The following is a 17,734-nucleotide window of genomic DNA, read 5'->3' as shown; positions in this document are numbered from 1 at the left end:
TTTAAATATAATTATGAACAAGTTTTCATATAAATATACTGTAATCAAATATCTATCATCAATTATATGAATCACCATAATTCTTTAGTCAATTGTAACATAACCTATTATTACTGCATTCGTTGACAGCGTAACGGAACAATGAGCGTAACGGTACACAGCGTAACGGAACAATGAGTGTAACGGGACACAGTGTAAAGGAACAATGTGCGTAACGGGACACTTTTTCGTGCGTGCAGCCGGCGTTCATCGATTTATTAGACATTGTCACGTCAAAAAAAAAGCGAGCATGAAGTTCGGGGAACTTCGGGTGTGGCTCTCTCGTCTGTGAAATGAAGGCTTCCCCGGTGCAACTAGCGAGTAGTGAGTAGTGAGTAGTGAGACAGCGGGGTTGCGCTCGCCCCGTGTAACCTTTGAATATATATAATGTATAGAAGTCGCCAGCCCAGGTTAAAATTTCTAATAAGGTTTTTAGGTAGTTGGTTAATTCACCGCCGCAATCGCCACCATCTCCAGGGCATCGACTTGTGGTGGTCCCTAGCGGACAAGTGTCCAACTCTTCAAACACCCCTTCCCCCTCTCGTTGAACGACCTCGAGCTGCAGTGAATGATGGATGAGGGGAGCGGGGAATGACAGCGGGCGACAGAGCTGCGCTCTAACGTGTAAATAACAACTAAGACGATACAGGGCGTTACGGCAGCGCACTGCAGCGGCGAAGTTCCCAAGCTGCTCATCATACGCTTCTAAAAAAACGTAGAGTAAATCCTATCCACTCGCGACTTGTATACAGTATATATATTCAAAGGTGTGACCGGGCAGTCAAACGGGGCACTGGTCTCGCCCGGGCGGACAGTGTCCCAGTGCGCGGCGACCGCTCAGCCCGCCATGCGCCGGAGGAACGCCGTGGAGATCCGCTCCCGCAGCAGCAACAAGTTCTTCCGAGGGTGAGTCCCGCCTCGTCGATGCGCAGTCTCGCAGTCACGCAGTCACGCAGTCACGCAGTCACGCAGTCACGCTGTCACGCTGTCTGTCCGCGGTGAATCCGTGTGTTCCCGTGTTCGCAAACACGCTTGTTACAACATGCTCGGACGAGAAACTTAACCTACAATTCTTTCAAAAATAATGCCGAACATGATGAACGTACGCAAATTGCGTTTTAGACAACATTTCTCGGAGCGAATCGCACCCGCTTCTATAATTCGCTGACGGAGCATCTGCGTCGACTATTTTATCAGCAGACAGAAATGTTAAGCTGTACAATGTAACGGCTACGATAAAAGCGGAAAAAAAAAAATTAAAATTACTAAACCCCGTCTTTAGACCTGATTTTCGACCAGAATTTTTTTATTAACATGCTGCCGAGTCTTTTTAAAACACACTAAAAAGTTGAAACTTCAAAGTTTCGTGCTATCCGCCGCAAATGGCAGCGCCGTAGCTATCCATTTCCGTTCCATGCGACTTCCGTTCCATGCAACTTCGTTCCATTCGCGAAATAACTCCTACCAAATGTCGTATTCCGAGAAACAAAAAATGGTACACATCAAATCATTAACAGGTTTATAACAAAATGTCAACAAATAACCTACTTGCTCATATAACAGACCGTAACATACGAAACAAAGTTTTGAATCATATATTGCCATTATTTCATGTTTTTTGTCACTAAGTTAAAAAAAAATACTATTATAAATACATTATTTTTGCTTTGCTTAAACGTATTTATTGAAAAAAAAAATTGTTAGCAACTTGCTAAACTACCTCGTACCATTCATACTGGCAATAAGTACCTATATCCGTACTAAACTGCTGTGGCACACCACAAGGGCACGTGAAGTACCTAGGGTGGCAAGTGTATATGTAGCTGCGTAAACTCTAAAACTGCCTGTTGACTGCCTTGCTGGAAGTGTTACAGACGTTCATTGAGGCCCGTTCTACAATGACACTGAAACGGAGACGAATTACGTAAACGGAGACATCTCACGGAACACAGTTTCTAAGATAACACGCAGCTCGGCAATGCTGAGTTCTCCCGTTTACGTCGCTCCGTGTGACCAATTGAGCCCTAGTACTGGGCTGCGGTGTTAGCCGTGTTTGTTTATGTTCTAAATACGTTAAAAATTGATTCCAGTACAAGAATATCTAGTGTTATATTATTACTTTGTGGTTTATTTTTTTGTAATCTTTGTAAATTCTCCACGTGTTTTGATTTCAATGCGTAATATATTTTTATTGTTTAAATTAATATTTTGCAACCTTCAAATGCATTTCCATTGGTTGCCATTTGTTACGTTTCCGTGCATTGTGGAAACAGCTGATCCGATGTTGAAACGTTCGGGGAGATCCGTTCTCCGTTTACATGCTTCTGTATAGCGAGCCCTTGTTTGGAAATTTTTTGACCAGCTCAGTCGTAACAAAGTTACCTGCGTGTTTTAAAATTAGTTTTTTTGTTTTAAGAATGTAATAAAGCAGCTAAAAATGTACGGACATATAAAATTCAAAGCACAATGATATTTTTTACTAAAGCTATTAAAAATATTCTCAAATATGATGGTTATTTAACATTATATTTAATAACAAAAATGTTGACAGACGAGAACCCTAAACAGTATGTATGTACATGTGTAGTTGTAATAAAAAGAAAACACAAAGTTATGATAGAACACGTGTCCTCTGTAAGTACCCTTGTGCTAGAAAAATATTTAACGTATTGTAAACGTAAACAAACATGGCTATCACCGCAGTGAAATTTGGTTGTGCGGAGTAACCGAAACTGAAAAGATGGGAGTTTAGCCCAGTCCAGAATGTGCAGTCGGCAGTCGGCAGTCTGCAGTTCGCAGTCGTGCAGTCGGATATTAATATACGCATATCCCTTTCAAACTTCTCAATGAGCAGTCGAGCAGTCGGCAGTCGGCAACTCTGCAGTCGGCGATCGCCAAACTTAATCTTGGACTGCCGACTGCTCGACTGCAAGTTGTCTGCTAGCCAATCAGATCGCAGTATTTTGTCGACGTCATTTCGTGTGTGTGTATATATATGTGTATATATATACGGGATAAAGAAGAGTTTTGTAAACACAGCTATATGTACATGCGTTTTTAGTGTATTTTGGAATATTTTTGGCATGGAAGAAATCAATCACGAACTTTTAATTGACCTAGTGCATTAAAGGCCGTGGCTATACGATCTAAATAAATATAGTTTAAAAAACTAAAGAAACATGCTTTTAAAGATTATCAAACTAAAAAGTAAAAAATAATTTTAAAATTTAATTTATGAAATAGTATATAAGCTATACTAGTATAAACGAGAAAAAAGCTTGAGGCGCTTTGTGCCATATTTTTTGTATATTAAGCGCCCCATGCTTTTTCCTCATTTATACTAGTATTGCTTATATACTATTGTCATAAATTAAATTTTAAAATTATTTTTTACTTTTTAGTTTGATAATCTTTAAAAGCATGTTTCTTTAGTTTTTTAAACTATATTTATTTTTAACTTTTTAGTTTGCTATTCTTTAAAAGCATGTTTTTTTTTAGTTTTTTAAACTATATTTATGTATAATTATCATAGGGAAATGAGTTACCGACACTACCTATTACCATCTGAGATAACTATTTGGAGTTGCAACGTCACAAAGAAATGGTAAAGTCTCTCCGAATCATTTACAGTTAGATGTATGGATATAATCTTAGAATTTACCGGGGGGGGGGGGGGGGCGGGGAAACACTTTTTTTTTTCGGCGTGGCCGGGAGTAGAACCAACGATCGCCGATTCCGAAAGCAAACGTCACAGAAATCGCGCGCCTTAGACCGCTCGGCTAACGAACGTAATGAAATTGGTGGGACATTTTACAGTGATCAGTCACTCACTCTTAGTCGAAAGAGTTACAGACGGACAGACAAACAAACATACAGGTGAAGCTAATATAAAGCACATGTAAAAACAAAGTCTATAATTTGCTGTACCCATACCAAACGAATTTTAGACATTTGTAGTAGCGGCGACAATAGACTAGAAAGATCCCTACTTATTTACTTTTGATCAGCTACGTGTCATTTTCACTTGTTTTATTTACACTGACGAATCAAACAATACCTACCTCGGCTATTGATTTCGAATTGTGAAATATATGTATATTTGTATGCATACAACTTGGTAGTAATTCTTTGGTAGAAAGCTAGCCGAAATGCGTAGCCTCCCCGACCTCCCTCTGTTTTCTATGTCCCCGACTGCAAACTGCCGTCTATTGTGAACATGGCGTGGCTGTTATACGACTGCGGACTGCCGACTGCATGACTGCCAACTGCCGACTGCCAACTGCCGACTGCACATTCTGGACTGGGCTTTTGCCCGACTAACACATGTCACTCGCGTTCGCTCCCGTGGCGTAGAACTGGCCGAACCGTTTACGAACGAAACATGCTGTGGTACTCGATGTCTACACGTGTGTTCGCTCACCTTAGCCAGTTAGCGACTTGCGAGAGAAGCTTCTCCAAGTTTTGATTTTTATAAAGTAAACGGCATGTTCTGTATTCTAATCATTCTCTTCGCACAGTGTTTACAAAAGGTCTAACACTGTGGGCGGAACCGCGAAATCATTCAAATCATTGCCATCATCCTGGTTATTTTACTACCAAGACTTTTTGCATCATTAAAAAAATATATTTTGAAATCGGATTACTTTTGAAGACACTTCAAAAACCATGTAGACCCACTCAACACTCCATTCAGTCAATTTAAGTATTTACCGGACATTCCGTGCCAGTCAGACCATTTCTAAGAAAATGTTGCATTGCTGTGAATTCCCAATTTACGTAACCAACAAATGTAATATAGGTCTTTAGTATGCTCATGCACTCATATATTGGGGAAGTTCTATTTTTTCCCCATGAAGCGCTGCACGAGAAACAACTGGTTCTATTTTAACCGCAGCTGCTGCTAGATGTCGTTCCCAGCAGTCACTCTGTTATGTATGTTGTCTGCTACTTTTATGAACCGTTTTATTAGTTACCATTATCAATTACAAGACTTGATATGTTGTATACTGAATAGGAATACTAACTTTCCTAGAATAAGTTTGCATTTCCGGTATGGTCTAGTGGCTAGGATACCTGGCTCTCACCCAGGAGGCTCGGGTTCGATTCCCGGTACCGGAATAGCATTTTTTTGTCTTTTCCATTCATTTCTAGTATATTGTTAAACCCTTATTGTAGACGAAATTTTTTTTGAGCATAATAGATCAAATACACTGTAAATTTAACATGATGAAATTGTTACACAATTTTTTTTTCACAATAAAAATTTAATAATAATCAGTAATTAATATTTATATATGTTATTTATTTTATAACAATATTAAAATGTTTCCTAGGTGGTATAGAGGTCAGTTTCGCCTGGCACGGGAAACAGTTGTTTACATTCTCTGCTAGGACGTGGCTGCAGTTAGATATATAAGAACACGACTGATTCATTGCCAGAGGGAATTTATACTATGGGATAGAAGTGAAATTGGTGCAGGAGAAATATAAGTTTTAAGTCATTATTTTTCCTTAAAGTAAAGTAAGTAACTTTATTATTTGTATAAAACATTGTCATGGTGATGTTAATCAGAATCCATTTTTACCACGCTTTACCTGTATGTATGAATGGACTATGTAATAAAATCTTTCCATTCTTTTTAACCCACTTTTCGACGTAGAATGTGTTGAAATTTTGCATACATATAAAGAACCGCTGAAAAAATAATATTTTGATAACTTAGTGTTAAGAGGAGTTTGCAAGGGGGGGGGGGGGGGGGTTAAAGGGTCAAAAACATTTTTGAGCTATGGGTAATAACCATGCATTTTAAGTATCCATGAGGTCGGGGCATGGTGGAAATTTGCCCCGGGGTTGACAGTGCCCCTTGGGGGAGGAGGAGTTAAACTTCCCAAAATGTCGAAAATTTTAAAAATATATTCTTTTCGATTTAGAGTGTTTCCGAGGTCGGGTTATGGTGTAAAAATGTGCCTGGGTTTGACTTTCTCCCCCTGGGAGGGAGTAGAGGTTAATGACTCTAAATTTTAAGTTTAAGTTTTAATCACTCATATTTAGTATTTCTAATTTGTTTTAATTACGCATATTCAGTATTTTTATTTTATTTTGAGACTGAAAATAATAAAATAATCTTATAGTTTAAAACACTAAAAAAACTGCTTTTATCGCTGAATGAACTAAAGATTTAAAAAAAAAGTTATTTTAAGTTTTGTCCAACAGCCAAATAATGCACCACTAACAAATGTGTTAACAAATGAACCATTGGCAGTTATGTACCTTAAGAAATAGAACATTAAAATTTGTGTGGAATTTGGTTTTGTTGGTTACTGGACAGCAACGAGTTTGTTTTACCGCTGAATACGGCTTGGCAAGCGAGGAGCTGGAATAGTGACCTTTACGTGACGTCAGCCAGGCGCCTTAATACATGAGGAAGGGGGGGGGGTTGTAATGCGGCAGTCGGGAAGAAACCCTCCTGAAGGGAAGCCTTCATTTCACAGACGAGAGAGCCACACCCGAAGTTCCCCGAAGTTCATGCTCGCTTTTTTTTTCCGTACCACAACAGGTGTATTTATATGGGATGTAGCTTACTCATACGTCATACACCGTTCTATCTCACTGTGTAAACCGGTGTGTTATTAAACTTTGCGGTCGATTAGGATAGGTTAGCTACATTATAAATACTTTAAAACATTGTGAATGGTTGGTTATATTAGGTAAGTATAGCTACATTAAAATTACTGTAAAATCATTTTATGGTTGCTTAGCAAATAACTTTTTTATATGTAGCTATCCAGCGCTAGGAAACCGTTTACATGATTTCACAGTATCTTTAATGTAACTATCCTAACCAAATCAACCGTCCACAATGTTTTAAAGTATTTATAATGTAGCTAACCTAACCTAATTGGCCATTAGTTATCATGAGTTGTCCAAAATAAACATTCAAGGACACACGGCAAACGAAAAATATGGCGGCGTACAAATAAATACCGTTGCCTTGTTTATGGTCTTTCCTTTAATCAACACCACCATATTTTTTTACAATGAACCAAAAAAAAATCGAAGATGCACGATCGGGCATTTGGTTCTCTCGTCTGAAAAGAAGGCTTCCCCCCTCCTGAATGCAGATTAATGACGTCACACACGGTCGGGTAACTGGACTAAGCTGGACTAAGGTAACTTTAAAGACTGGGTATTGACGGCAGCGAATTTTGGTCCCGCGCGTAGAGACGCCGACAGCCTTCCAGCGCAGCATAGGTCGTGGTAAAATAAACTCATCACCGTGGAGTAAACAACGAACCGAACTCTACGAAACTTTAAGATCATGTTCCTTAAGATACATAGCTTCCAATGGCCCAGTTTTGAACACTGTAGTCGCTATAATCACAAAAAAAAAAAAAAAATACCTCGATAAGCGTTTTTATGGTTTGTAAAAATGTTTTGTTCAACATTCTTTATCGAAGGATTTATTTTTTTCCTAATTACTCTAGGTAGGAAATGTAGCAAATGAAGTAAGGTTCAAAAATCAACTATACGTTTACCAAACGTTTCTCACAATCTTCTTGTAAGTTTTCAAGTGTTCGGATTTTCGCGCTGTCGCACGAATGGCCTTAGGAACTGCTGTCTCGAAAAAACATCCCTTTGTTGTATCAATTTTGATATTGATGCTAAATCTTCGGGCCTGTATATGTGTAGCTGTGCCAAATCAAATGTTAATAAATAGAGCTCAACAATCCAACAGCATTTAAATATTAAATATCTTGCGGAAGTCACCATTGGTTCAACGGTTCAGGTGCGAATACAACAATGAGATACCGCAAGTTCAAATACTCACACTGGCAGTTTTATTGCCTCTAAAATATTTTTTTTATTATTTTTTTACAGAATTTAAAAACATTTGTCTTTAATCGTGACCTGCAATGTACGAGTTATTTGCAACAGTGCTGATAATACTATGCTAAAACTTATTTGTTTTCGATATTGCAGTGGGAGTATTGTGTAATAAATAAATTTAAAAAATTCGCACAGAGGCTTATATAAGTTCCTAAGACATTTCATATAACACTGTTGAAAACAAGAGGTCATTGTAAAAACTAATTAGCCTATGTATAGTGAAGCCAATTAATTCCTCGTATGGTTTAATTTCGTTTCTTCTTTCTTCTAAAAGTATAGCTATGCATTTTATAATCTAGCCTATTATTTTAATTTAAAGAGGTTTGGTAAAACGACCTTAAATTCAAAAATGGCTATTGTGATGTCCACTAGTAACGTGTGAGCGTTATAAAGAAATTTAAACAATGATTCAAAAGACAACTAATTCTGCATTTTTTTAATATAATATATAAAAATATATAAAAGTCAACGTTTGTTTGTTTGTTCGTATTCTATGCGCTCACCAATGGATCATTCAATTGAGTTGAAACTTTGCACACTTGACCTTCGAAACAAGGTGAATGTCACTGTCTAGGTGATATTTCTATAAAACTAACCCTCACAGCAGCATTTAATTATTTTTTTTATGAAATTTCGTCTTTTTACTGCTGACGCTTTATTTCTCTGGAAGGCAACGGGCTTTTTCATTGTTGATGCCTTCTGCTTACCCATGGCAATATGACGCGTGAGTAGTATAGTATGACTACCAGTAAGTATTTTATGACAGTTCCTCTTTTCTATGGTCCAAATACCTTTGGTAGCATGCTAGTCGAGAGAGAGATAAATATATATAGGGAAATAAAGAGAGATATAACTGCATAAAGAGATTGAGGTAGAAATGGAAAGATATAGTGGATATATATAGAGAAATGGAGAGATACATGGGGAGAGATGTAGAGACAGAGGATAGAGAGAGATAGTAGTACTATGGAGAGATATACAGATATAGAGATACTGTTAGAGATATGAAGAGATATATAGAGATATATAGGGAGGTAAAGAGAGAGATATAGAGATGCTTTGTGTATGTGTACCTACCTAAAACAAAACAAAATTGAATGAGGCATTGCAACGCATGCCGGGATTCGGTAGTGATTTAAATAATGTAATTAAAATTTAAGGCATAACTGATGAATTATAATTGTTGATAAATCTCTTTAGAATTAAATAATTAGATCATCATAAAGCCTAAGCGGGAAAGTTTTATAAAATATATATTTTTTAAAAAATTAGCAATGTTTTTGAAAGCGTATGCAAAAATACATCTTATATTTATGATAAAATTTGGGAGCTTATAAAAATTGTCAATTTTGTATCCTATAATATTATTTATTGAAACAGAGCTAACTGTTTTAATTGTTTACTAATATTTTTAATTATTTAAATTATATACATTTTATAACATTTTGATGCTGTAATTACCTATTTTTATTACTACTGATTACGTTTAATCAACGACTATATAATATTTATTCCTATATGTATGTGCTTACATTACCTACCAAGGGTAATAATAAGGGAAACATCTGTGAGGATGAAATTTGGACTGCCACATATGTAAGACCTTTAAAAATTTCTGATCATTTTCTATAGCTGAAACACGTTTCAAGTTAAGAAATTTTGGAAACACACTCAACTAATACCTACATATCATCTCTTTTCTATGCTACATATGAATAAGTTTCAAAACAAATACCAATTTAGTTTACTATTCCATAGATGTTATAAAAATTGTTTAAAGAGCCTTCTTGTAATGAAACACGTCTGTTAATGCACGTTTTTATCTCTACTTGGCATCATATTTTTGATAATTAAGTTTTTAGGCTTTTTAAAGTTTGGAGCTTTCCACACCATCAAATATTAATTTAATTCAAAAGCTCGAGTAAATCAACATCAAAGATGAAATCCAATGATGATTGAAAGTGTTTATCAAAATTACTTTTACTCACTATTAAAGTAATTTTAGGAAACTTGATATTTTTGCTAACCATTTATTTGCAAGAGGGTAGTTGATGGAATGACACAAAAATCTTTGTTGTAACATTCAGATTTATCAATTTTTTTAACGTCTTTAATGGAAAGTTGAAACATTGCTACAATTCAGAAGTTGCGATATATTTGCCAACTGTATTTTCAGAAAGTTGTTAGTGGAAAATATTCACAAAAATTTTACAATTGCGTAACAGTTGGAGATCAATGGAAGGTTTGAGAGTATAACACCTCTCATTTTACACACACTTCAAACCGAAGAAGTTTATTTTGGGGAAAAAAATACCGCTGTAGTTTACACAAAAACTTTTATTTTTACTTCTGTAATCTGGCCACAAAATCGCAGTAGTAGGTGATACCTCCACGTCAGTGACGCAGCCGGAAGCTTGTTATGGTGATTTGGTAGGAAAGGGCAATTTGTTTCAAAAACGGCTGAAACGTTAATAGTTGGGTTTTTCTTCCAGCTGCGTCCCAGCCAGCGACGTGCGAGCGCGCGCGCAAACCAGAAAACAAAAACATGCAAGACCAATGTGAGGATTCTTCATTTGATCCTTACAGCATGCACGCTTACATTTCCTACCTGCAGTAATTAGACAGGAGCTGAGGGAACTCGCTTCTAGCTAGTAAAACAATGGTATAAGAGCTAGCTAGCACAACAATGGTGTAAGAACGAGCTAGCTAGTACAACAATGGTGTAAGAGCGAGCTAGCTAGCACAACAATGGTATAAGAGCTAGCTAGTACAACAATGGTGTAAGAGCGAGCTATTACAACAATGGTATAAGAGCTAGCTAGTACAACAATGGTGTAAGAGCGAGCTAGCACAACAATGGTATAAGAGCTAGCTAGCACAACAATGGTATAAGAGCTAGCTAGAACAACAATGGTATAAGAGCTAGCTAGTACAACAATGGTGTAAGAGCGAGCTAGCTAGCACAACAATGGTATAAGAGCTAGCTAGCACAACAATGGTATAAGAGCGAGCTAGCACAACAATGGTATAAGAGCTAGCTAGCACAACAATGGTATAAGAGCTAGCTAGCACAACAATGGTATAAGAGCTAGCTAGTACAACAATGGTATAAGAGCTAGCTAGTACAACAATGGTATAAGAGCGAGCTAGCACAACAATGGTATAAGAGCTAGCTAGCACAACAATGGTATAAGAGCGAGCTAGCACAACAATGGTATAAGAGCTAGCTAGCACAACAATGGTATAAGAGCTAGCTAGCACAACAATGGTATAAGAGCGAGCTAGCACAACAATGGTATAAGAGCTAGCTAGCACAACAATGGTATAAGAGCTAGCTAGCACAACAATGGTATAAGAGCTAGCTAGCACAACAATGGTATAAGAGCTAGCTAGTACAACAATGGTGTAAGAGCGAGCTAGCTAGCACAACAATGGTATAAGAGCTAGCTAGCATAACAATGGTATAAGAGCGAGCTAGCACAACAATGGTATAAGAGCTAGCTAGCACAACAATGGTATAAGAGCTAGCTAGCACAACAATGGTATAAGAGCTAGCTAGCACAACAATGGTATAAGAGCTAGCTAGCACAACAATGGTATAAGAGCTAGCTAGCACAACAATGGTATAAGAGCTAGCTAGCACAACAATGGTATAAGAGCTAGCTAGCACAACAATGGTATAAGAGCTAGCTAGCACAACAATGGTATAAGAGCTAGCTAGCACAACAATGGTATAAGAGCTAGCTAGCACAACAATGGTATAAGAGCTAGCTAGCACAACAATGGTATAAGAGCTAGCTAGCACAACAATGGTATAAGAGCTAGCTAGCACAACAATGGTATAAGAGCTAGCTAGCACAACAATGGTATAAGAGCTAGCTAGAACAACAATGGTATAAGAGCTAGCTAGTACAACAATGGTGTAAGAGCGAGCTAGCTAGCACAACAATGGTGTAAGAGCGAGCTAGCTAGCACAACAATGGTATAAGAGCTAGCTAGCACAACAATGGTATAAGAGCTAGCTAGCACAACAATGGTATAAGAGCTAGCTAGCACAACAATGGTATAAGAGCTAGCTAGCACAACAATGGTATAAGAGCTAGCTAGCACAACAATGGTATAAGAGCTAGCTAGCACAACAATGGTATAAGAGCTAGCTAGTACAACAATGGTGTAAGAGCGAGCTAGCTAGCACAACAATGGTATAAGAGCTAGCTAGTACAACAATGGTGTAAGAGCGAGCTAGCACAACAATGGTATAAGAGCGAGCTAGCACAACAATGGTATAAGAGCTAGCTAGCACAACAATGGTATAAGAGCTAGCTAGCACAACAATGGTATAAGAGCTAGCTAGCACAACAATGGTATAAGAGCTAGCTAGTACAACAATGGTATAAGAGCTAGCTAGTACAACAATGGTATAAGAGCTAGCTAGTACAACAATGGTATAAGAGCACCGGTAGCTGTCCCCTTGCAAGGGCCGAGGAAGCCCCCGCATAATTACACTGAACTGTACCTATCTCTAAAGTTTTACTGAGATTGTTAAAGACATGCATGCGTGAAACTATAAAATGTATCTCTAACGGGTTGAATTGTGTATCGTAGTGGTAACGGTAATCAGTAGTTGAAAGGGCATTACACCTAAAAGTTTTTTACGTCAAAAGCATCCACATCTTCATTATAAAATTGAGACGGTCGATTGTATTATTTTCAGTAAAACATTGCTCACAGTTGCAGTTTTATTACCTATTATATGAATGTCATGATTTTTTCTAATTTTTTAACTTCCCTATTAACGTTAATAAATCAAACCTCTTTGTTTATCTCATTAGTAATACTTTCTCAAAAAATTGTGTAACAATCGCACCTTAATTTTTATGCTCGATAGTTATATTACTTTTAAGTTTTTAGTTTTGTGTGGTTTTTTGTATTGTGGTTTTGCAAAATAATAGGAGACATTGTACAGAACAAAACGTGTATTAATAATAAAGAGGGTATTGAGATGATTAGACAGCTATTCTTAGACTGTAATTTAACTTGCACAGCATTTTAATAAACAAATGTACACATACATAAATTATCAGTGCCAGTCTGGGGTGAAAATATCTCAGGTTAAACTATAAGCACATTTTCAAAGAGTGTTTGGTTTTCTATGGTTGAATACAAAATACTTATTTCGAGAAAAAATACTATGATTTAAATCCATTAGAACAGAAGAGGAACGAATAAATAATTTCTTGCAATTTTTGTAAGCAAATTTATATTTCTAAATCTATGAAAATATACATTTTTATGTGTGTCAGGTTTGACACATTCTTACATAGTATTAAGTCTTCACTGTACTTATGTTGTCTCGTCGCTTTAAACTCTTTCAGTACAAAGGGTATCCACTGGTGATCTCAGACTTGAATATTCGTTATCACAACTTTTTAAACTATGATGTATATTTTGTTTTTTAGAATTCCTATCATGCAGTTATTTAACTTTTTTTTAAGAATCTACTCTCATATACATATTAGAATACATATAATTATGAGGCTATGATAGTGTATGTAACAAGACACTATTGAGTGTTGTGTATGTATGTAAATGTTGTGATTACATTGTTTTCTAGTGCAGTATTCACTACTGTACTTAACAGTTCGATTCAACCACTGTAGGAAATAATTTATTTTTTAAATTTTTACTTGGACTATAGGTTTGTACAAAATAATATTGTTTTCTGTTTCAGATCACAGATACAAACTAGCTATGATTCTGAGGACAATGGCGTGTATTCAGACTTCAGAGTAGATTCGAGGTACGACATGGTGAAGGAAATACCGTTCAGTGATTTTCGTAAGTATTGTCGTAATGAGAAGAGCTGCAAAACAAACATAAACTGGAAAGACATTATACTCCCATTAATTGATCCTGAAGACATTGAAGAAGGAAAATTGTTGTACGTACCCGGTAGAAAACAGCCCAAAACAAGCTCAGTTAATAAAGAAAATGTTGTTCGTGGTGTTCGACAAAAGAGTTTCAATGAGAAAACAGAGTTAGTGAACTTAAGAGAGACCAATGTAACGAGAATTCGTTCACCTATCTTACCACAGAATAATGATTATGATGAATTTGATGCTTTATTGACTCGTACACAGACAAGTTCACAAACTGCAGGACAAAAAATTAGCGAACACATAAAAATAGTAAACAAGAAAAATGAGATTTCAACACCTTTTCCTTTACGAGTTACAACGAATCAAATTAATGGTGATAAAACATATAATGCTGCATGTGTTCCACGATTCAGCTTTCCTTTCACGAGCTCTGATCACGAACAAGCTCGTCAGTGTAGTGAAGCCAGAATCTACCAAAGAACTCGTGCGCCGAAGTATACAGCTGTTAGTTTGACCTCCGCCACAAAATCTCGCCGAAACGCTGCGAAAACCAAACCCAAAACTAATCGCAAATCTTCTGTTGCAGAAGCCCCTTCGACCCGAGGTAAAATTAGTATCCCGTCAAGGAAAACCAATATTGTGAATACACGGGTCGTTTTATCTGAACCTGGATTTGAGTTTCCAGACTTTGACATTGAAACTGAAGAGCTGCAATATGACACAAGAAAGCCGAGCCATTTTATTTCTGCAGCTGCCCCGCGCCAGTTGAAGCCTTATGAAATTGGGTAATTATTGGAAAACTTGTGTTGGATCTTTTTGTGCACTACCCCCCATAGAGTATGTTAAGCTTTAAAGTACAAGGTATACTTATTTGTATTTTTTAATCATTATTTTATATGTACGCCATTGCTAGTTTGTACTGTACGTCAAAGAGAAAACCCGAAGAATGGGAAAAGATCAAATGAATACACAAATACACAGAAAACAAGTGAAAATCAGCCGATGTTAAATGGTAAATTGGCTGACTTTGGCTTTAGTTCTGTGTGTTTGTGTATTCATCTTGTCTGTTTTTCGGGTTCTCTTTATGACGTACAGTACAAACTAGCAATAGCATATTTCCAAAATAATTGCTTAGATAAGTTTCCCTTATTGCAAGAATCATCCAAAGAATGTAATCGTAATAATTTTGTATCCTCCGGTCCATCAAAATACCAACCCCTCAAGCCCACTGCTTGCCAGAACTACAGTCCCCACCTTGTAAGAGTCGCAGCTAGGATGACTGGCATATAGTGCGGGTCGAACGTCTGGCAGCGGTCAGCGCGTCGGAGAAGGGATATGTATCAGTGGGGCGCAACCAGGGAGACAGAAAACTCCTCTGCATATGTCTTCAAATGCTTTACTTGTCCTTGCAGTAGGTATGTCGATCAAGTAGTGCTTAACGAGCGATGGGACCTAGCGGTAAACATAGGAAAAGCAACAAAGTGATTTGCAGTAAAACAAAAAAAATTGGTTGTCTGTAAAGTCGGTTTACGGACGATAGTTTAACGTGACATCGTCATAACAAAACATTAATGAAATGATTGCATACTTTTATGAATAAAATTGAATAATTGTTATTGATTTATCACTATTTTGTATGGATACAAAGGGGTGAAATGGAATCTACAATTTAATTGATAAATTTACTTTTATATGCACTCATTAATTTAAATATGTTTATTACTTTAACGAAGAGATTATTTTAACTATAACTTTTATACATGTTTGCTATTTAACTTCTTCCTATCTGTGTTATTCTGTTAAAGATAGGACGATGATAGGAAAAGTAGGAAACGAATGGGAGTGTTTCAAGTTTAATGTGCCTCGAAAAAGTCAAATCGATGGTTGTTCCAATCGAGTGGAAGAGAGATAGATGCGGCGCAAGCGTACAATGAGCGTAACGGGACACAGCGTAACGGAACAATGTGCGTTACGGGACACTTTTTCGTGCGTGCAGCCGGCGTTCATCGATTTTTTAGACGTTGTCATGTCAAAAGAAGTGTTAACAGCAATGTGATAACAATTTGCGATCAGGAAGCTAGAGAAAAATCGTTTTTTTTTTCGTAATCACGGCACTTTATCATCGATACGTAGATACGCGCATTGACTCCATTCATTCAAATGTTTTATGTTTCTAGGAGTATTTGCTGTGTAACCAGGACGTGACGGGTTGCCACTGCTCGGCTCTGTCGGTCCGTTCTGAGCACCGCGCTTCCACGGAGTTGCAGAGTCCATCTCGCAAGACTTTCCACCCGCACTATGCATGCAACACCGTTCAGGACAGTTAAACTATCAAGTTTCTCAAGAGACATACAGATTTAAACTTCAAAACAAATAATATTCTTCTTAAAATTGTGACATTGTATGTAGGCCATTTATAATTTTATATTTTACATGCCAAGTGAAAACTTTTTTAACCATAGTGGGAACTTAAGAGGAGTTAATGTATTTTGTAGCATTGTTTGAACTTACAAGACATGAGTGATAATTTTACTTAAATCCTTTCAGGGGATATGTTATAAGACATAATTAATAATTTATGCAATTATTAAAAAATGTTAATAATGATAAAAATGGCCATGTCTCGGTGTTGACTACGTACACCTCAAATTTGTTATTATTTTAATTTACACATAGTGTCAATGGTGTCTTGTGGGCATTTTATAATATGGTTATCACGCGATTTGACTTACAATTCCATTGGAAAAAGAAATAAATAAATGAAATTATAGTAAATTTGTTTAATATACTAAATGTAAATATACACATTTAACTGTTTAGTTACATTCAATTTCAGTAATTAATGGTTTTAAAATAGAGTGGAAAAAAAAATTGGTTGTCTGTAAAGTCGGTTTACGGACGATAGTTTAAAGTGACAACGTCATAACAAAACATTGATGAAATGATTGCATACTTTATGAATAAAATTGAATCATTTTTATTTGAATAATAAAAGAATAAATACATGAAATTATACTAGTAATTAGATTTTTAAAATGCAAGAATAATTAACCTTTATTGCCGAAATTGTTTGTTGTAATAACCACATTAACATTTCACTTCACTTTATAAACAGTCGAGTGGAAGAGAGATGGATGCGGCGCAAGCGTACAATGAGCGTAACGGGACACAGCGTAACGGAACAATGTGCGTAACGGGACACTTTTTCGTGCGTGCAGCCGGCGTTCATCGATTTGTTAGACGTTGTCACGTCAAAATATTGACGAACACAACGTTCATTAATAAAGTTATGTTTTTTGTTGGTCTGGTTGTGACGGGAGTGTTCGACGCGTGTGTTGCAGGCTGGTGAACCCGGCCGGCAGCAACAGGTGCTGGCTGAACGCCACTCTGCAGGTGCTGCTGGGCATGTCGCGGCTCCTGCAGGACCTGCGCCATGCCGAGCAGGACGGGAGCAGGACCCCCTCGCCCGTGCTGCAGGAGCTGCTGCGCCTGGCGAGGGCCAGGGACCGCGGCGAGGGCGCCGAGGTGCGCGCGGCGCTCGCGTGAGTCCTGCGACACCACCTCTGCCGCCGGCTGGTCGGGGAGCCTTCTTTCAACGGTCGAGAGAGCCGAACTACCGATCCTGCATCATCGGGTTCCTTTTTGTTCATTGTAAATAAATATGGCGGTGTTGATAAAATGATACTAATGGTCAATTAGGTTAGGTTGGCTACATTATAAATACTTTAAAACATTGTGGACTTTGTTAGGCTGGTGAACTCTACTGAGTTAAACTTTGCGGCGGTGGTGTTTCGAGGCACCTTTTGTCTCAGGGGCAAATCTGATCTTCTGCAAGACGTTAGCAGCCCGGATGACATTTCTCCCGCTTAAAATCACGCCCGGGGTCCGTAATTTTATTTCGCTACATGACTAAATCTGCAGAGAGCAG

General features: G+C 37.4%; 1 protein-coding gene and 1 non-coding gene across 3 annotated transcripts in view; both read left to right on the top strand.

Moving 5' to 3' along the window:
• Positions 1-776: 776 nt before the first annotated feature.
• The window catches only part of LOC134537871 (uncharacterized), a 33,356-nt gene continuing 16,398 nt past the window's right edge, over positions 777-17,734 (top strand). Inside the window, exons 1-3 of one of the 2 annotated variants that reach the window (XM_063378763.1) lie at positions 777-945; positions 13,659-14,591; positions 17,148-17,348. In XM_063378763.1, coding sequence (XP_063234833.1) covers positions 887-945; positions 13,659-14,591; positions 17,148-17,348 — 1,193 coding nt within the window. In that variant the 5' untranslated portion in view covers positions 777-886. The remainder of the gene's footprint in view (positions 946-13,658; positions 14,592-17,147; positions 17,349-17,734) is intronic. The other variant, XM_063378764.1, reaches the window with a different exon arrangement.
• Trnae-cuc (transfer RNA glutamic acid (anticodon CUC)) lies at positions 5,086-5,157 on the top strand. Its single transcript has one exon. It is a non-coding gene; the product is annotated as a tRNA-Glu (tRNA).

This window comes from Bacillus rossius, chromosome 12 (assembly GCF_032445375.1).
Source record: "Bacillus rossius redtenbacheri isolate Brsri chromosome 12, Brsri_v3, whole genome shotgun sequence".
NCBI classification, from domain to species: Eukaryota; Metazoa; Arthropoda; class Insecta; order Phasmatodea; family Bacillidae; genus Bacillus; species Bacillus rossius.
This window is presented reverse-complemented; position numbering and strand designations above follow the sequence as displayed.